General features: G+C 31.8%; 1 protein-coding gene across 11 annotated transcripts in view; it reads left to right on the top strand.

The window, feature by feature from the left end:
- LOC143067932 (sodium channel protein para-like) overlaps positions 1 to 22,264 on the top strand; it is a 99,281-nt gene that overhangs the window by 31,559 nt on the left and 45,458 nt on the right. For all 11 annotated transcript variants that reach the window (XM_076241573.1, XM_076241563.1, XM_076241567.1 and 8 more), the window contains exons 3-5: positions 16,192 to 16,522; positions 18,780 to 18,898; positions 20,622 to 20,711. In XM_076241573.1, coding sequence (XP_076097688.1) covers positions 16,232 to 16,522; positions 18,780 to 18,898; positions 20,622 to 20,711 — 500 coding nt within the window. In that variant the 5' untranslated portion in view covers positions 16,192 to 16,231. The remainder of the gene's footprint in view (positions 1 to 16,191; positions 16,523 to 18,779; positions 18,899 to 20,621; positions 20,712 to 22,264) is intronic.

Raw genomic sequence — 22,264 nt, 5'->3', positions numbered from 1 at the left:
AGCTATCGTATGAGATTTATAATTGCTTAAATCTATCCGCTATTTTGAACAGTTGTTTAATTTGCACTTATACCCCATTTCTTTATTTTATCTTAATTCCCCTGAAAGTGACGACTCAATTAAATGGAGTAATTGTGCAGTAACGTTTCGGATAAAAAAAAAACTCAACTAGTTTATTAGTGAATACAACTTATTACGGTATAATGAATTGATCACAGCTTCCACTAGATTAAAAAATATATACAGGGACTGGATATAGATGTTTGATTCCACTAAACTGTGTATACAGGGACTGGATATAGATGTTTGATTCCACTTAATTGCCTTTGAGTTTGATATAAAAAGGATAGTGTTCTTTTTCATAATAAGTTTGAAAATGTTTAAGAAAACTGTTCTTTCTCCACTGATCTCTATGTGGCTACATATTTATTTGGCTACTAGTATCTTTTGAAAATTTACCAGAAAACTTCATTTCTTAGTGTAAGTTACATTGCTACTAAAGAACCCCAAATCTCCCTGTATTCGTAAATGATTGGTACAAATTTGACAGCAGAATATATCATTACAAAGTCTGGTGATGTATATTTTTTCATCTGTTCGGTGTATTATATTAATTAGATAATGTTTTGGTTTAGCTATATTATTTAGTACTTCTCGCATTTGTATAAATATACAGAGATGTGTTATGATTGCAAATGAAACTAGAAGAACAGCGAGCAAAGCACCCAAAAGATAGCCTGCCTCCAAATTACACCAATGACACTAGCCTGTATCCAAATAAAACAATGGCAAAGTCAATGATATTTAGAGAAATTCCCAAAACATGTAATAAGAGTTGCATAATAACATTGTACAGAAATAATATATATATTTAAACACCTTCCCTTCCTTCTCCCATCTCGCATAAGAAAAAACTGTAAATAACGACATTGTCGACAACCTTCGCTAATCCTAAATTTTTACTAAATTCTTACGTCGTGTCTGCATAACATGTACAGGTTTTCAATTTTTCAGGTAAAAATTGCCAGTTGAACAATTCCGATTTTTCTACATCTTTTTATTGATTCGTTTCAATGTTTACTTACTAGCTGCAAGAATCTGCACCTTGGAAGACTTCTAGTTATCGATTAAAGTGTTGTAGTGTCTTTATATAGTATAACAACCACTCGTTTTGATTTTATATCCCAACATGCATATAACGACAATTCCACGTGATGTCCCAACTAAGTGAATACATATTTACGTATTACTAGATAAATTAATATATTACAACTCTAAATACAATAAGATGACATTTTGTGTTTATCTTATTGGACTATCTGTCTATTATTTTCTAAACTCCATTTTACTGGATTTTTCCTATTAAGTTTAGTAAGTCACAAGAGGCAACCTGCACATACTAATTAGAAACAGTGGTTGCACAAGAGAGCATTAGTAGACATACCAATCCAATATTATATTAATGATAATGGATTATCGAATACATTTGTGGAGTTCTTCAGTCAGACGATTTAATGATTTTGTAAGCAAATTACCGTTCCAGTAATGACCAGTGTTGACATATTATGACACTTATTTGACTTCATGAAACAGTTGATTCAAAAATTGATTTCGGATTAATTCGGGATTATGAAAGACACGATAAAATGAAATATGAAATAATTAAATTATTCCAAATTCTCAGATTCAACCATGCTCGGTTTTTGTTATTTTATGCGATTAGTCTGGTGTACAAAACACAGTGTAAGTACTTGCATGTTTTATAGCTTTTTAAAGTTTCACACGTTTGCACCAGTGTTCCAAAGAATTTTAAGTGGCATGACGTGTTTAGTACTTTTGAAACTCATACATTTGAATACTGAAACGTTTTAATATGCGTAGGCATTACATCTAAGTCCGCTCCTAATAAATTAATAAAATATGAATAGAATTTGAATACAAGTTACTAAAACTTGCGATAAAACAGGCAGATGTTTGTTCTCTATGGTTAACTTTCCTTTTTTAACGTGATGTTCCGTTGATACCTTCTTAAGGTGTGTGAATTTTTACCAACTTTTTCGCTATGTCCATGACTGAATATTGATTTTATTGATTTTAATAAACGTACATTTATACAAATTTGTACCTGATATCTGGTAAATTAACAGTTTGGGATTTCATTATAACAGATTACTAAAAACATTTACTACAATGTAAAATTTGTATAGATACAAATTCCTGATGTTTAACGTGGTGTTGTTCATGAGAAATTCAAATGAAACACTATATAATAACAAAAAATAACTAACATGTGTTATTGTACAGCTTTTGTTCTTCAATATAAAAAAGAAGATGTGGTATGATTGCCAATGAGACAACTATCCACAAAAGACCAAAATGACACAGACATTAACATGCTTATATATTGGCATTGTACAAGGTCAGGAATTTCAGACAACATTCGATGTTTTAATACCAAATAAGTTCAAGGTGTACTGATTGATACTTTAGTCTAGGGATATTTGGTTTATTTCTAAAGAAAAATAAGGCTCTAAACTAGCTTTCATTAACATAAGAGTAATCATGAATCGGTACTTTGTGTCATTTATTGGTTGTTTTTGCCTTGTGTCAATCTGATAAGGCAAGCCTTTTCCAAATGGATTTTTTGTTATTTTCTGTGTTGTACTGTTCTAGTATTTTTAAAGTATTAAGCGCAAAAAAAAACTTGTCCAACCTCTCTCCATGGTGTGTGAAAGCATTTGGTTTGAGTTTCCATGTGCATACAATAAAGGAAAAGCTGTTCAGGCGAACCAGATTTATACAGCGTTATTTTCTTTATTCATTAGCTTTTTGATTGTTAACATTTACAAATGCCATAGTTAAATATTTAACCGATCATCACTAAATGTTAACAGCGGACAATAAGAGATAAAGCATTGGAAATATCATTTCGATTATTATCTTTCAACCACTTTTCAAGTGATATCAATCTTACGTTAAGATATCGTGAAAAGGAGCACATATGTTTTCAAGCATAGATGTTCTTCAGTACAGGAGTGCCATGTGTTCTCATTGATAAGAGTATGTATGACACACATGCAGATAAATCATCCTTAATTGTGTGATAATTGGATACTAATTGCGGGAAATGTGTTATTAATTTATCCTATACATTCGTTCATGGAATTTTCATAACTAAATCTATGTTCTGACAGATTAATAATATATCATGTTTCTGTAGTATTTGGACGGATACAAGTGTACTATTAATGTGATGATATTCAATTAGCACATTAGATACGCTGATGGATCACGATTGCGCGCATGATATTTGAGTTACGTTTAAGGGTTGACAGAAAATACGTTTAAAGGTTGACAAACACTGGAGTTACGTTTAAGGGTTGACAAAAAGCTTGAGTTACGTTTAAGGGTTGACAAAAACTTAAGTTACGTTTAAGGGTTGACAAAAACTTAAGTTACGTTTAAGCGTTGACAAAAACTTGAGTTAGCTATATATAACTTTACGAGTTGGGTTGCCAAAAATTTGAGTTACTTTAAAGGTTGACAGAAACAAAATTGTGTTAAATAAATTAATAAATTGGTGACCAAAATAACCATAATTTATATCAATTTTGTCTTCTTCTTTTTTTTTTTGGGGGGGGGGAGGGGTATTCACCACATGATTGTCATACTGGGAGGATGATGTATATGTTGAACCAAGTAATGCCATACCATTGAGGATAGTCGAACACGATAAACTATGATTATTTCAACGATTTCCGTTCTGAGTAGAATAGTCTTTCATAGTTATGTCTATACTTCACAGTTAATTGTTTGTCTAATGCTGTGACATCCGTGATCCATAAAGTCCTATTGCTGAACTACCCATTTATCAATGCAAATGTTTAATGGGCTTTATTTTAACTTAGTCGACTCTTTAAGTGGTGATTGTCTCCAAGATAAGCATATTAGATTTTTGTTTTTTACATGTAATCCTCAAGCAGCAGCCACGACCATACTAATGCTTAAAAAGATGACATATGTGCCGTAGAGAAATCGTAAGAAATATCCTTGTTTATTGTAATAAACAAGTTATTACACCAATAAATGCGACTCGTTAAAATGTTTAGTGTCATTAGTTTATTGTTAAGATTTAATGTTTTTTTTCTAGTCTAGGTAATTTTTATTAAATCAAGCGAAAAACAAGTTTTTTTACTTCTATAAAAAGATGAACAAAAATTTGAATATTTGTATATTTATTTTTATCAAATATATTTAAGCTATTACAAACAAATAATATTTTTACTTCCAAAATGAAGAATACAGGTTTACTTCACATTTTCGATTTCCTCTACATTTCAAATGTTCTAATCATATCAGACGTCTATTTTTGTCGAGGGAGAAGGCTGTTGTTGTTATGCTTGGTCTGGAGTAATGTCTACAATTATTGTTCTTTCTATTATCATGTACTGCATTACACTGACAAAGGAAGCATGTTGACAAATGTGAATTTAAAGTAAAAAAGAAGGAAAACCAGCTGCAAGGCTGTTTCTACACATGCGAACATTCTAAGAAACATAGCAGGTTTTTACAGCCCTATCTGTTTAAAAAAGATGTTCGAGAAACCGTTTGACAACAAATCACTCTTTCCCCTATTACAGCAATTTACTGATGATCAAATACTTTTGAAAGATCAAGACTTATGTTGCAAATTTTGAATAAAAAAACCTTATACAGCTAGAGTATCATGACTTTATGGCATATTAATATTTGGTAAAAAGTAAAATCACAAAAATACTTAACTACGAGGAAATTCAAAACGGAAAGCCAACATGATTTCTATCCACATGACGACAAGTTACCATGCTCGGACACCTTTATTGTTTCAAATCTTAAATTCGTTCGTTTAACCTGACAAGGGATCAAATATCACCTTCTGCTCGTGAGGAAGGCATGCTACATGTACGTCAATACCACGGAGAGGTGATTCGATTACGAGAGAAACTTTAAACTCATTATAATTTGACATTTATTATAAAATAAAGAGATCCGGTGTTTCCGTTTTGCATTAATATTCTTTTCTTATGCAATATTTTGTGAATAAATACAAATTATTTCAAGTAATTTTTTGAACTGTCTCACGCTTTCAAATTTATACGAAACTTTCACCACTAACCTATAGCATGAATGTTACATGTATCATTATTTTAAATGATAACTATCACATATTTTACAATATGATAGTTCATAAATGGAAATAAGGTTATACTAAATATGTTCTATTCTTTTAAATATTTCATATTTATAACAACTTGTAATGCTCAGTTTGAGATCATATACAGCACCGGTTAAGAGTTTCAACAGCCGTTTCGACTGTAAGTTTTGAGTTATAGTGTGTTTATCTCTGATCAAAGGTTATTTAGCTTAATAAGCTGAAAACAAATCCAAAGCAAAACAAAGAAAAGACTTTTATCGTTGGACTTATCTTACCTCATGGTACGATTTTAAACGGAAACACTCACTGTATCTTTAGTCATATTTATAATGGCAAATATATCTATTCTGTGGTGTTGTATTTTACCAGAGTAAATAAAAAATAAAATGAAGACTGCAACTAGAAATTTTTTTCCCTTTTGCTTACGCATACACTTTGATTTTTTTAAATATTCATTTGTGACCAAAAGGCTTATTTCGGTAAATTATTTGACACATGTATTTAACATACTGAAGAAAAAACATCTGTATCGATGCATTTTGCGTTAGCTACTATATTGTTTAGTAGCGATTTAGGTTTTATTTGACAATGTTATCTTGACACGATATCCCTTTCTGTATGAATGAAGTATTTAAAGAATTGATACCATATTCTCATAGCGAGTAAAGTTATACTCTGTCGCTTGTTGATTATATAATTGATACCAATGGTCTTTAGAACATTTATTCAGAAAAGCGTGAAACAATCGTTATATATATCAATAAATCTGAATGAATTACTCCCACATAAGTTTTATGACATTGTTGAAGTTTTGTTTACATCATTTACAAATCTGTAATATCAAAACAACATGTAAGGTGCTGTATACTTGAATAAGACAGCATACCATCCTGACCCAAATTGTAACACTTTAATCGGTTGACATATGGTCTTCAAAAATAGAAAAATCTCTTATCATATGTCGTGCTCTTAATTGAACAACTCTCGACAAATATCAAGAAAAAACAATAACAGAGACTTTAATATTATCGATTATATGACATTAGCACATATTATCTTGGAGATGAAACTTTTATTTAACTTTTTTTAGGGGACATTAAATACTATAAATTAAAAGTCAAATTGAACTCTAAATGATGATATTAAGGACAAAACAATATCAAATGTATCATACTGCATCAAAGAATAAAAAGTGCCCTCTACAATAAAAACATCTGTACAGCTTTTAAGATGTTTTATAGAACGGCGTTAGGAACCGTACGGAATAACCTTGTGGAATGGAACAATTAACTTGAAGTCTTGTCTCAAACTATAGTTAAGAGAATTGATAATAAAGCTACATGTATTATCAATCAACAATTTACTGTATATTGGTATATGATTTGTAGGATAAGTCGTTTACATTTTTGCTAAATTTAAATGTTCAATGATATGACCATTAAATGCTGGACGTGAACTATTATTTTTTTTTAATTCCTGCAGTAAGTGAAATTGTACCTCACAACCAAACTTTCTATTTCACCAATTAACAATATCTGTACTTATGTCTGTTGTAAATGTTTTTTCTGTAATTGAAACATAACATTCAATGATGCCACTGCTGATGAGTTCATATACAACCACTGGGTCGATGCTACTGCTGGTGGAGTAATTATTCCCCGAGTGTATAACCAGCCCAGAAGTCAGCACTTCTGTGTTGACATGAATTATTTTTGATATGGACCAGGTCATAATTAACTATTTACAAAACTTTGAATTTTTGAAACACGAATTTAAAGTTTTTTTCTGTCTCAGGAATAGATTACATAATGCGTATTTGACAAAACTTTTAGGAATTTTTGGTCCTCAATGCTCTTCAACTTCGTACTTTATTTTGGCCTTTATAACATTTTTGTATTCGATCATCACTGAATGATAAGTCTTTTCAAAACGAAACGCGTGTCTGGTGCAAATGTAAAATTTTCAATCCTGGTATATTTTACCTTCTGGGGGCCAGTGGAGTGCTGTCTTTGTGATATCCTCCTGATCTTTCCGTAGAACATGTCCTATCCACATCCAGCGTCTTCTCATTATAGTTGTGGCTATATCTTGTTGTTGGCATCTGAAAAGAAGGTTCTCGTTTGAAACTTTTTGTGGCCAAAAGATTCGCAGAATCCTTCTCAAACTTTTGGTATGAAATACAGTCAGCTTCTTTTGGTCGTGTTCTTTCATCCTCCAACATTCTGAACTATACAAAAGAACAGACAAGACACAGCTTCTATAACGTTTGCGTTTGGTGCGGATGGTATATTGTTTTATTTAAGCGTTACTAATCAGCATTTTGTAGACGAATAGCACGTTTGGTGTACAGAATGTTAAGCCTGATATCTATGATGAATATAATTACTGCTTTTTATGTTGTTATTGAATACTAGAGTAGTAGAAGATAACGTTTATATGCTATAAGATATTTATTTGAATGTAATAATTAGTTTTTGGTAGACCGTCGTTATAAAAGACAACTTAATCAATGAGATGAACGTTTGTAAATCTTTGTACCTGAATTCTTCAATCTACTTGTGCACATTTATATTATATGTCATGCACATAAAAAGTAATGGGTCATGCACATGTTCTTCTAAATAATTGATAACCATTTTCTATAGAATCATTGAACATGAAAACCACCAAACAATTAAATTAATAACAACTGTTTGTGGACGGAGTAATATAAGAGGAAACAGCTCTTAAATTATTGTCGTTGAAGGTTCTTTATCAAACATGATTATTGATTTAAATAGTGTCTCTTTTCTTTGAATATGGTACCAACTAATAGTAATACACGATATTTGGCGAGTTCGGCTTATTAAACACGAACAAACAAAAAACAGACATAGTAAAAGTTTACACGGGAAATACAAGTTCAAAGTGACGAACATAAACATTATGCCACAAATGCGTAGTAATTTTTTTAATACCTTTTCGATTGAGAACTCTTTGAATTCAATCGTAACTTTGTTCCGAATGATAAAAGAAATAACTCTGACAGAGGCAATTGATAACATAAGCGCGAAGAAATTGCATTGTCTACGCTGTTATGAAAATGATTCTATATGCGGACTTCAAGTCATTATAACCAGACATGCAGTCAAAATGCAGAACGATTGTTCTCTTGCATTATAGCTTACGACATCTTAGATATCCATGAGATGACAGGACTGTCAGCATTATCAATGTTTTGCTTTTCTAGGTATTAGAGAATCTAACAATATTGTTATGCAAAAATCACATGTTAAATGTACCATGAAAGAACAATGTGTTAACCCAACATAAGTCAATATAATTCAATAAAACACTACTATATCTAGAGACTAAGTAGAATGTACGGAACGGTCAACATCATAAAAAAAACCAATAATTTTTATGAAATAAAATCTATCACATGCTCAAAAGACAGTACTTTGATAAATGACATTAATATCATATTTAAATTTTAGCTTCTTCATTTTCTTTAAGCTTACACACTTGTTGTGAATAAGTTATACTGTAGACGTATAAAACCATACCATAGATACATCTATGGTTTTACCATTTGCGTTTCATTTGTAAAGTTAATACATGTTACTACAATATAACCTATATTAGGTACTATGTTGATCGCATTAGCGATACAGATAGTTAGCACTTTCTCCAGAATAATTCCATTTCAGAGATATTTAGTTTTTTGGACGCTTCATTAAAATGCAAATGAATGTGGGACCTTCGTAAAATTTTCAATACCTGTTTTTAAAAGTTTGCAATAGTATCTGATTTTTTATTGATTTTCGTAACATCAACTGTTTCCACTTACAATTCCTTACTAAGTTTAAATTACATTTTAGTAACGCTTTCTATCCGAGTGCATATAATTTATCATCACGACCAAGATGCTAATAGATGTAGTAAAAACTTCTTTTTTTACACAAAACAGCTATAGCACAGCTACATAATTGATTTTATGACTGTTGGAATGTCGTGTTCGATCGACCGATGCTGTGTTTTATGTATTGAATATTGGTAAATTGTGTAACAAGTGACTGTGATGTATTGAGGAACTGAATTTCCTACGGCTAAATCAATATATGAGTCAGATAACGTTGCTATTAGGGTATTCTCAATAGATTAGGGAGGCACCGGTATACACATGTATCTGTCGATGTATACGGTATCATGCAATATAATTGGATCGATACGACCACGTGTATTTCTCTGTCTGTTGAGTAAGGACAATGTGATCTAGGCTCAGTCATGTTTTTGTAAGCATGGGTTGTTTTCTGGTCTGTCAATACTCTTACGCTTACCAATATGCTATATTGTGTAATATCTTAATTGATTCTGAAAAAAAATATCTTCAGAATAAAAGTTTATTTCTTGTTGGTTTTATTCAACGTCAAATGACTAATTGTTTTGTTATCGTATTTCTTTTAATCTTTTCATTCTCTGGCACTAAGATCTACTGACTGATTTCAATAACGTAACGCTTTTGAATACATCTCAAATATGAAAAAAAATGCATCGATTTTTAGCTAATAATCTTAAGAAATCTTTGTTAATGTGTCATTATTGGAGAAATCTTTAAATGTAACCAGTTTGATTTATTGCAGAAATTTAACCTTGTTTCATCGGGCACTTCTAAAAGAGAAAAGAAAATAACAATGTCGCAATCATAAATCCAGTCCAATTAATACAGAAAACTAAATAACATAAAAGAAAAAACTGTCAAAAAAGCATGGAACAATAATATCAAAACCCTATGCAGAATACTATAGAATTGCAACAGCAATACCACCACAAAGGATGAATTGAGGTGCTGCGCATTGATGAATAGTTCCCGTACTAATAACAACCGTCGTGTTCAATCAATTTACAATCCAGTAAAGAAACGGGATTGGGGTTACAACAATCAAAATATTTCCATGGTCCTGCAACACAAATATCCGTCATAAACCAAGATGATGTTAAAATTTCGAAAGGATGGCATCAACTTTACCTATTGGAAACGTTGATACAATAGCTTTCTAGTTAGCAGCAACCCCTATCAAAAAATTTTGATAGAAATCGCAAGCAATGGGATAATGTTTCAAATCAATATGTTGAATATCTTGTTAATAGTTTGGAGGCAACTTCAAATCAGAGTTAACGTTGAAGATATGAAAAATCGAAAATTCCCCCAGTATATATTTTGCCAAATAAGGCTTAGGCAATATATACCTAAATATATCAAACCTCAATTTTTGATATTACTCCACTTTTATAGTCTATAAATCACATAAATGTTGACTACTGGGCTGGTAATAACCTCAGGAATAAAACGTTCTCCAGCAGTGGCATCAACCATATTATGTATGAACATATGTAGAAATTAAAATTTCTCTATATTTATACTCAGATTTTTATCATGAAAGTACTAATTTGCACCAATAATCGTTCTAGATATTAACACTGGCAACTTTAAATGTGTAGTTTTAAGACTGAGTTGGCATTGTCTAAGAGATGATTTAAGGGAAAATACACATTTACAGATCTGGTTCAGTATCAACCTTTCAAAAGAATTGAAATTTGAAATTATTTTTAATTACGTTGGTCTTTTAATTAGTTGGCTATGCGATTTTTTGTTCGTGGAAAAATGTCAATTGTATTCTAGTGGTTCACTATTCCAAGTATTGCTTAGCAACTGTATTTTGCGTCTATTTGTGCTCATCTTTTGTGGATTTAGGTGCAGTTACAGCACAATAGATTATGATGTCTGCAAACAGTTTTTCCCTGGCGGATTATCTGCTTAAAGTAATCAATTTACTCTAAACATTGTAAATGACCATTAAGAATTTCTCCATTACGTAATTTTATTGTGCAGAAAATCAATTTTATGGAGTTAATGGTTGAAATAATGATACTTTGATACACTTTAAATGGCTTTTTCCTGGTTCATTTATGTTCAGTTTCATTACATTTTATGTAATTATCCTGTCAATGTTACGAGTGAATACATATATACGCATTGTTTTAATGGTGGTAAGCCTCTGAGTATAGTCAGTGTATTAGATAACTATGGGTAAACTTGTAATTGGTTCTTTATTTTTCTTTCTGGTACTTAAAATTGCTTAAACCATAAAAAATACATACAAGTAAATAATAATATAGTGTTGTCCAAATGCTTAAAAATTAAAGTTTGTACCAACAAGATAATCATAGGCATTACATAAGATCCACTGCGGGCTGCTACTACATTGAAACCGTCTTTTCTCTTCTTCTTTTTGTTTTCGTCGCGACATTAAATAAAACGAATTAGGAAGCGTACACGAATAAAGGCAACAGTAATTTACCGCTGTTCAAAAATCAGAAATCGATTGAGAAAAAACAAATCCTTGAGTGGGAAGAAGAGAAACAAAAAGCTGGTTGCTTAAAAGATAACAAAGTAATACACTCAGCTCTTAATCTCGGTCGAATTCATGCATTATTTTAGATGGACTGAGCGACATTCAACCTTCTTGGTTAAGTTGAATCACTAAACAAAGTATTTTTTTTTATAAAATCATCCATTTCAATTTACGCCTAGCAATTTTCTTCAACTCTCACTGGAACTCATCTTTCTTTTCCCGCCAATTTTGGTTTTTGCTTTTGTTGTGTTAAACATACTGTATCATTTCTGCTCTATGATTGGCTTATTTATCGTCAAAGTTTTAAAACAAGTAGGATACGTTTCAAGGAATTTGATCAAAGTTTTTTTTTATGGTTGTCACTATGAAAGAATACTTCAAAAACATTGGCCAAGTTTCTTGCTAAAAAAACTTTGACAGTGTTATAAGACCCTTTAAATGTTAAGAAAACAAAAAAAAAACAGAAAATGACTATAATAGACCTTGTTTTAAAACAGAAGCCTTTTCAGTCACTAATTTGTTAGGTGGCTGTCATAGATCTATATGAATTAATATTATTCTATGATTAAATAAAACGTGGAACAAGCAAGGCTAGTTGTAACCTTAATTTGGCAATCGGTGCATGCTTTTTTTCAAAACGGTTGTGTTATATGTTACGATATATTAGTTTTGTCAAAAATGGTTCCATGCAAATAGGACAATCACCTTCTGAAAATTATTATACAAATTAATTCATTTAACCACTATTACTTAAGTATTTCAAGATCACGTAGGGACTATTTGCTAGTGAGTAAAAACGGTATATTCCGTAAAATTTTAAGTCTTATCCTGAACTTTTTTCATGCATCTTTATTACAACTAGTAACTCATTCTGTGGACTCTTCACAACCTTCAAAATGAAACCCCAGTCACATCCGAGAACAAAAAAAAAAAAACTCTGACCCGGGACAATGGTGTCACAGCATTATATACTTTAAAATCAGTTGGAAAGAGCTTGACGCGTTTGGTCGATACGAAGCTCAAATTCGACCTACAAAAGTACTAAGAAACTAGCATTTACTGAACACTTCTAATTAGTTTAAAGATCACTACAACTAAAAAATAAATCATGTTGAACTAAACTTAAATACCAATCAGAACTAATTCAAAGGAAATAGTGTAACGATATCATAAACAGCTTGAGAAAAGCATGACCTTGTGCAATGTCAAAATTTAAATATCAATACGATGAAGACAAACAACATTTTATAGCTGTACAGTAATACATACAAAGTAATGCTTTGTTTTATTGCAAAGAAAATCGTTGTTAGTAAGTACAACACTTGCTTCTTATATCACATAAAATCGACCACTTTTTATCTGAAACAACTAGATATATTTTACCAAATATTATTTCCATTACAATATAATGAAACGAAAATTGCCTTTTTCTCACTTCTCTTGATATATCTTGACTGGTTTGAACTTTTCTATAAATCTACTTATCTTATTTCCCAACTGATCTTGATATGACTAAGTGGTTGACGTTTCTCAAGTTAGAAAATTGTGTTAACAGGTTAGGATACGAATAAGACGAAATGAGAGAATCTGTATTTTGTCATAATAGACATCCAAATCATATTATAACCGTGACATATCTGGACTTAATTCAACTACCAGTGGAAGTTATCATTTACAAAATACAGCTATATCTGTCTTACGACGAACTGGAACAATATTTATGAATGTAATAAAATATGTGAAAAAATCAATGAAACATCAAACAAACAACACAAAGAACCAACAGACATTTATTTGAAAATTTTACAATGTTTATACATTTTTGCTTTTACAGTATTTTACAAGCATGTATATGGGGAACTGAATATTCCGTATTCATGATAAAAGTAATAAAATACGTGTTTTGCTTGTATTGAAAGGTTCTTCTCGACGCTTTAGAGCTTTAAAAAGTATAAACAAATATCTTGAAACAAAAATTTACTTAATGTATCGCTAGTGTGATAGAAGTTTTGCCTCAAAACGACCAAAACGCCCAAAGTCTATTTTGACTTCTTCGTAACATAGACATTAATAAGGATTCGTTTAAAGTAGAGAACAACATAAACGCGTTGAACCTTTGCTTTAATTGTTTTCATTTACGTTCAATATTGTGTGTCATGAATTGGTACACCATATACTTTCTAAATAAACCATGGTGTTTTCCAATAGCACAGCATCGTTCCATGCACACATGATAAACATTGGATGACAAAGGTAACATATTATTCATTCTTTAATGTTTTTGAAGTATATGAAAAAGTTGTTTTAGAAAAGTTGTATTGGCTTGCTCCTACTGAAACACTAAATCCAAATCCAACTTGAGTGATGGAAATTTCATCTTGATTAAATATCACTCGCAAATGCAAATTGGTGTGTTAGATTATTTTATTTAAGTTTTTTTTTTTTGTACAATGCTTTAACCATTTCAACTAAATTGAAATATAAATTGTTCATTTACAAAGCTCTTTCGTAGGACAGCTTTAATAAACACCCTTTCCTCGATCTTGATATCTATATCACTAACGGAAAGCTGAATACTAAAATTTATGATAAAAGAGATGATTTTTCATTTCCTATCGTTAATTATCCATTTTTAGATGGTGACGTTCCATTGTCACCATCTTACGATGTTTATATATCTCAACTTGTACGATTCGCTCGTGTATGTTACAATGTTTTAGATTTTAACGAGAGAAATTTATGTATTACTGAAAAATTATTACACCAGGGTTTTTGATATCACAAACTAGTCAAAACATTTACTAAATTTTATCATCGGTATAAGGACATCATTCGTAAATATAGCTCAACATGCAGACTTCTTATACGTTCAGGTATTTCACATCCATTTTTTTATGGAAATATTCTTTATAAAGCACAAAGGTGTCAGTATTCACCTCAAAAACTAACAAAATCTTTGAATAGACTTATTAAGAAAGGATATAGTTACGATACTCTTGTCAGGTCATTAAAGATTGCATATTTTGGCGTTAATATTGATTCACTTATAGGGTCTTTGCATCGGAACTAAACACATTTATTCAAAAACCAGTTGTTGGCATGACACGGGTTATGTTCTTCTCATATATGTTATGATGGTATGATACTAAATCCCTAACGGGAAGGATTGTGCCTGATGTTCATATGATGAAATCATAATCTTTCAGTCAGTTTAATTGAAGTCTGGAGCTGGCATGTCAGTTAACTGCTAGTAGTCTGTTGTTATTTATGTATTATTGTCATTTTGTTTATTTTCTTTGGTTACATCTTCTGACATTTGACTCGGACTTCTCTTGAACTGAATTTTAATGTGCGTATTGTTATGCGTTTACTTTTCTACATTGACTAGAGGTATAGGGGGAGGGTTGAGATCTCAAAAACATGTTTAACCCCGCCGCATTTTTGCGCCTGTCCAAAGTCAGGAGCCTCTGGCCTTTGTTAGTCTTGTATTTTTTTAATTTTAGTTTCTTGTGTACAATTTGGAAATTAGTATAGCGTTCATTATCACTGAACTAGTATATATTTGTTTAGGGGCCAGCTGAAGGACGCCTCCGGGTGCGGGAATTTCTCGCTACATTGAAGACCTGTTGATGACCTTCTTCTGTTGTTTTTTCTATGGTCGGGTTGTTGTCTTTTTGGCACATTCCCCATTTCAATTCTCAATTTTATTATGGTGTATGTGTTAGCATGATGTAAACGTCCTATAAAGGGTGGAGTTGCTTACTCGCAAACTCAATTAGTATATTATGTCATAGTGCTGCCTTTGTTAATAGTTGCATCTATCCAATTAAAATTCAGTAAAAAGATACCCCAGACAAAGTTGGGATGGCTTGAGTCACACCTATGTTCTCGGAATATAAGTTGACTGTGAAGATCTGTTTGAAAAACAAAACTGAAAGACACAAGGGTTGACTTAAACTTTTCAATATTGGTTCATTTCAATGTACCATTTTTCTAGCAGTACATGTATTTAGATTATATATATCCCAATTGATGCCCCTTGCATTGGTTTGTATATTCATATTTTTACATCACTTGAACACATATAAAATGTATTGACCATTTTGTAGAACATAGGTTTTGGGTTATTTTAAGAACAGCGGTATACTACTGTTGCCTTTATTTAAGACCATACAAATGGTAATTCCTCGTTTTGGGAAAGCTACAGTTATAGTGAACACTATATTCTCTTTGTTTATGATAATATATTCGTATTCTAAATGACATTATATGAAATTAACAAGCAGATCCATCAAGACAGGTACAATATTCTCTGTAGGGATTGTATTACTTTGGTAAACTGTTTTTCAGACAAATTTGTTCTGTTGAATCTTAATTATGACATAAATGAACAGATACTGTTCATCAATCATAATTAGTAGACAAACGAAAGAGTTTCAAGTAAAGAAAAGACGTTGAATACGAAAACTCTCAAATATATTTGATGGACTATTTAGGCTTAAACTTATTGAAGCTAAAGTAACGAAGTTGGAAAGCACTAGTAGGATTATGAAATAGCCAAATTAATGCTCAATCATTTGTTTGCCTTTTTGCATTTTTCAGAAAATGGTGTAGATAACGGAAGGTCAAACTGACATTTAAGATGGATATGCTGGAGGAAGAAGAAGATACGGCCCCTTTCGTCCTCTTCACCCCCGAATCTCTGGCTACCATTCACGCCAATATAAATGATCTTAAGGCGATTAAAAAGGCTGATAAACAGGCGGCTGAAGAGGGAGAGGAGGAGGAATTACCTCACCACGAAGAAGAACCCAAACCAGAACCAAAATTTGAGGCTGGCAAGAAACTACCTAGAGAATTAATTGATGACTTTCCTCCAGAATTCGTCGGTAAACCAATAGAAGACCTTGATGAGTATTATGATCCACATATGGTAAGGAATACATAATTTAAATAACATTAATTGACGTTTACATATATATGTGAAAGTGAGATGTTATGGTAAGATTGCCAATGGATATCATTCCATCGTATACAAGACATTTAAGAAGATTGTACAAACGATCTAATCAATGCTTACACAAAAAACTTGAAACCAACATGGGAGGCAGCAAACAATAAATGGCAAACCACAAAATGTTATGTTCCGGTGAATTAAACATCATGTGTTAACGTTAAATCACCAAACTAATCTAGAACAGCGATATAACAGCTCATTTTTTAGCTCACCTGGCCCGAAGGGCCAAGTGAGCTTTTCTCATCACTTGGCGTCCGGCGTCCGTCGTCGTCCGGCGTCGTCCGGCGTCCGGCGTCCGTCGTCCGTCGTCGTTAACTTTTACAAAAATCTTCTCCTCTGAAACTACTGGGCCAAAGTTAACCAAACTTGGCCACAATCATCATTGGGGTATCTAGTTTAAAAAATGTGTTCGGTTACCCGGCCAACCAACCAAGATGGCCGCCATGGCTAAAAATAGAACATAGGGGTCAAATGCAGTTTTTGGCTTATAACTCTGAAACCGAAGCATTTAGAGCAAATCTGACATGGGGTTAAATTGTTTATTAAGTCAAGATCTATCTGCCCTAAAATTTTCAGACGAATCGGACAACCGGTTGTTGGGTTGCTGCCCCTGAATTGGCAATTTTAAGGAAATTTTGCCGTTATATGGTTATTATCTTGAATATTATTATAGATAGAGATAAACTGTAAACAGCAATAATGTTCAGCAAAGTAAGATCTACAAATAAGTCAACATGACCGAAATGGTCAGTTGACCCATATAGGAGTTATTGCCCTTTATAGTCAATTTTTAACCATTTTTCGTAAATATTAGTAATCTTTTACAAAAATTTTCTCCTCTGAAACCACTGGGCCAAATTTATCCAAACTTGGCCACAATTATCTTTGGGGTATCTAGTTTAAAAAATGTGTCCAGGGACCCGGCCAACCAACCAAGATGGCCGCCATGGCTAAAAATAGAACATAGGGGTAAAATGCAGTTTTTGGCTTATAACTTAAAAACCAAAGCATTAAGAGCAAATCTGACTATTAGAAAATTGTTTATCAGGTCAAGATCTATCTACCCTGAAATTTTCAGATGAATCTGACAACCTGTTGTTGGGTTGCTGCCCCTGAATTGGTAATTTTAAGGAAATTTTACTGTTTTTGGTTATTATCTTGAAAATTATTAAAGATAGAAATAAACTGTAAACAGCAATAATGTTCAGCAAAGTAAGATTTACAAATAAGTCAACATTACCGAAATGGTCAGTTGACCCATATAGGAGTTATTGCCCTTTATAGTCCATTTTTAACCATTTTTCGTAAATCTTAGTAATCTTTTACAAAAATCTTCTCCTCTGAAACTACTGGGCCAAATTAATCCAAACTTATCCACAATCATCTTTTGGGTATCTAGTTTAAAAAATGTGTCCGATGACCCGGCCATCCAACCAAGATGGCCGCCATGGCTAAAAATAGAAGATAGGGGTAAAATGCAGTTTTTGGCTTATAACTCAAAAACCAAAGCCTTTAGAGCAAATCTGACAGGGGGATAAATTGTTTATCAGGTCAAGATCTATCTGCCCTGAAATTTTCAGATAAATCGGACAACCCGTTGTTGGGTTCCTGCCCCTGAATTGGTAATTTTAAGGAAATTTTACTGTTTTTGGTTATTATCTTGAAAATTATTATAGATAGAAATAAACTGTAAACAGCAATAATGTTCAGCAAAGTAAGATTTACAAATAAGTCAACATGACCGAATGGTCAATTGACCCCCTAAGGAGTTATTGTCCTTTATAGTCAATTTTCAACAATTTTTATAAAATTTGTAAATTTTTACTAACATTTTCCACTGAAACTACTGGGCCAACTTCATTATAGATAGAGATAATTGTAAGCTGCAAGGATGTTCAGTAAAGTAAGATGTACAAACACATCACCATCACCAAAGTACAATTTTGTCATGAATCCATCTGCTTCCTTTGTTTAATAGTCACATAGACCAAGGTGAGCGACACAGGCTCTTTAGAGCCTCTAGTTTTTACATACGATCAACTTTTTAAACATTAGAAAGTACGGGATTGATTCATAAGATTGTCTTCAAGCACAAAACACAATTAACAAAATGACAAAAAGAAAAAGTATCTACACTTGGTCGTTTCATATTATTTATTTTTTTCTATTTCAGACATTTTGTGTGATAGGAAAAGACAAAAGCATATACCGATTTAGTGCTACAAATGCCCTGTTTCTCCTGAGTCCTTTCAACCCTTTTAGAAGAATAGCTTTATATTTATTAGTTCATCCATATCCTTTTTAAAATCGCATAAAAAAAACGGAACAACAAAAGAATATAGTCATAAGCATATTGATTATTTAATTACGTTACGATTGTATCTGATTCAATAGATGATATAAGAAGATTTGGTATGTGTGCCAATGGGACAACTCTCCATCCTAGTCACACTATGTTAAAAGTAAACAATTATAGGTCAAAGTACGGTCTTCAACACGGAGTCTTGGCTAATATCGAACACCGAGCTAAATAAAGGGCCCCAACATGACAAGTGTTAAACAATTCAAACAGGAGCCTAGATCCTGAAATAAATAGCCGTCTTTTTACAAGGTTGCAATCAATTCCATTTGATATCGAGGAAATGTTTTAGCAGAAAGCAGAGTCATCACAATTTCTCTTAAAAACATGAAGAAAAAAAACACTGCGAGACTTGGAGCGGATTAATCACTTTAACTCTTTGTCAAAATTTCAAATGAAAGTTTCCGAAACATTATATTCATTGGATACAGCAGCTAATTTAACATCCCAATGCTTTATATGATTAATTTAGATACAAAACAATTTGAAAGATTTCTAGCGCATTGTATAAAGCGTTAGGAACGACCTGATCTAATAGTATTGTATATGTTGTATTATATCACTTCGATCAATGCAAACTTACACAGTCGTACGATATTTGAGTTGACATTTAACTGAGTGAGACGCATTCTTAGCTAATATAGTTTATCATATTTGGAATCAAGTCTACCAATATCGATTTCCTTTAGGATGACGCTATAAATAAACCAGTCGTTAACTTTAAATAGAGGTTGCGTCAAGGAAACCGATATCATCGCTGAAACTTAATAATGCCTGAACGACCTAGCAAATAAAAAATACAATTTTAATCTATTTTTCCAATACATTTTAACATAAATTCTTAGTGATGAATGCAGTTGTAATTTTGATATTAATTACAAAGCACAACTTAGTATAACCTAGATGAAAACAAGGGTTAAAAGGATTTTTATTCTCTTTCATATGTCAAAAAGGAATAAATATTATAAAAATCCACAATCTCAAATTTCATCCGTCAAAGAAGGCTAAGTGAAAAAGTGAAACTACTAATATGAGAGATGACATATTATTATATAGTTTTTATTGATTTTTGTATTTTGATTACGTTTTCATTTTCCCTTGGAGAACACTGTTTGCCATTATGATACGTTTCAAGTACAAACAATAACTTGGAAATGAGTATGCATTGTCCTACAACTCCTACAAATATGTTCCTTTTTCATAATATATATATAGATATAGTTTCACTGTAGAATTCCGCATATGTTTGCATACTTTATACATATTTTCAGGTGATGACGGATTTTTATTATATATATGTACATGTGATGCTGAAAAACACGTAAATCACGTATGGTCTAACACATACTTTGGACAGTTCATCATTCATTTCTGCCATTTCAAAACGTCTATGAAATGCATTTGCTTATCAAACGTGTTAATATGTATTGATCATTGAATTGTATATTATAGAATACTTTTTAGTGATGAAATAATTATTGCTCCTTGAATATTTTCATTTTTTAGGGATGGGTGATTTTCAAAATGCGTTGAGATGGTGTGTTAATATACCCGAACTCTTTAAAGAGCAAATAAAGAAAACTTTACTGTATAGTCAAGAAAAAAAATTTCATTGATGTATGACTTTCTTTTGAATGATTTCCTTAACTTTTTTACTCTGTTTAATGCCCTTGTGATTATAACCATTATTGTTAACTGTGTCTTCATGGCCATGCCGGAGGATAAAAAGTACGGAGATTATATTGAGTAAGTATTATATTTTTCTAAATATTTGCACTTCCTAAAAATAGAAACTGGGGATACCAAGGGGCGATTTAAACAATCGCACTACCAGTTGCACACAAACAAAATCATTTGAAGCATGTATACATACACATACCAAAAGATGACAAATTTGACAAAATATTGAGTGATAATTAGGGGATGGAGAGCGAAAACTTTCAAAACGTCTGAATTGGGATGTTTCATCGAATATTTTTATGTGATTATGGAAAAAAGATTGAACATTGGAGTTTTAAAAAGTTGAAAAGAAAAAGCAACAAAAACATGCTTGTTTGTCATCTTGGTTATAGGCTAGATGGGAAATGTTATGACGCAAATATTTATCAAAGGTACAAGGATTATAATTTAATACGCCAGACGCGCGTTTCGTCTACACAAGACTCATCAGTGACACTCAGATCAAAATAGTTATACAGCCAAACAAGTACAAAGCTGAAGAGCATTGAGGACCCAAAATTTTTGTAACAGATAATTTATAAAAATGACCATATAATTGATATTCATGTCAACCCCGAAGTGCTGACAACTGGGCAAAATCTGTCTTTTGCTTAATTTAAATTTGGTTTGTTATTGTTCGTTTGGCCTATAACTGTACATGGGGTCAATGAATTTTGAAGCGAAATGAATTTTGATATATCGGGCAACTGTAAAACAAGCAAGTTTGCTTGAACTAGATTAAGAAATGTTTCCAATGGACACAATGTAATACCTACTGTTAATATTGACAATGGAAGTTTACGATTATTAGCTGATACAGAAGTCATATAGTTATTTCATATTAAAATATTAATAAATCATTTAGTGTTATTCGGAATGATTTTAATAATATGTATATCTGATACAAAAATGTATTTAATGATATTTTGATGATTGTTTTCTATGATATATAGGTAATATAGCGTTTAATAAGTGTCACATGGGTCACCGTTGCAGTCATACACAACGTAGATTTGATATTGTTTGCCAAATATAAATACTATGTGAATACCAAAGAAATGATATTGGTGATAACGTTCATAAGTGATTGTCTGGTTTTTAAAAGTTTGCAGACATACAATCTGTGGTATGATTGCCAATAAGTCAAGTATCAGTAAAGACAAATATGAAAATAATTACAATTTTCAGTAGAGACATTTTGGTTTTAAAAATATAAACGAGGAAAGTTGAATATTAATTAACACACCGACCATGCATCTTTTAAGAGTGAATTGGGCTATTTGGTCAAAAATAAGACGCATTGATGTTTTAAAATGTTGTTTCTATATGTTATTGAACCTTTTTTGTACTTTATTACACGCAGATTACATACGATGAATGATCAATAATTTTAGATTTCAATAGCATGGTTCCTACTGTACTTGTGAGTGTATTTCCAGAACCGCTAGGATATCACTGCGTTTACATATTATTTTATTTTTACAAATTTTAAGGCGTGTTAAAAGGCAGTCTGAGATTTAGAATTCTGAAACGAGGAATATCTAAAGCTGAAGTTAATAGACATAAGAAAAAGTGGTATG

The sequence above is a fragment of the Mytilus galloprovincialis genome, chromosome 3 (assembly GCF_965363235.1).
Source record: "Mytilus galloprovincialis chromosome 3, xbMytGall1.hap1.1, whole genome shotgun sequence".
NCBI lineage: Eukaryota > Metazoa > Mollusca > Bivalvia > Mytilida > Mytilidae > Mytilus > Mytilus galloprovincialis.
Note: the sequence above shows the minus strand (reverse complement) of the source record. Positions and strands in the feature narration are given on the sequence as shown.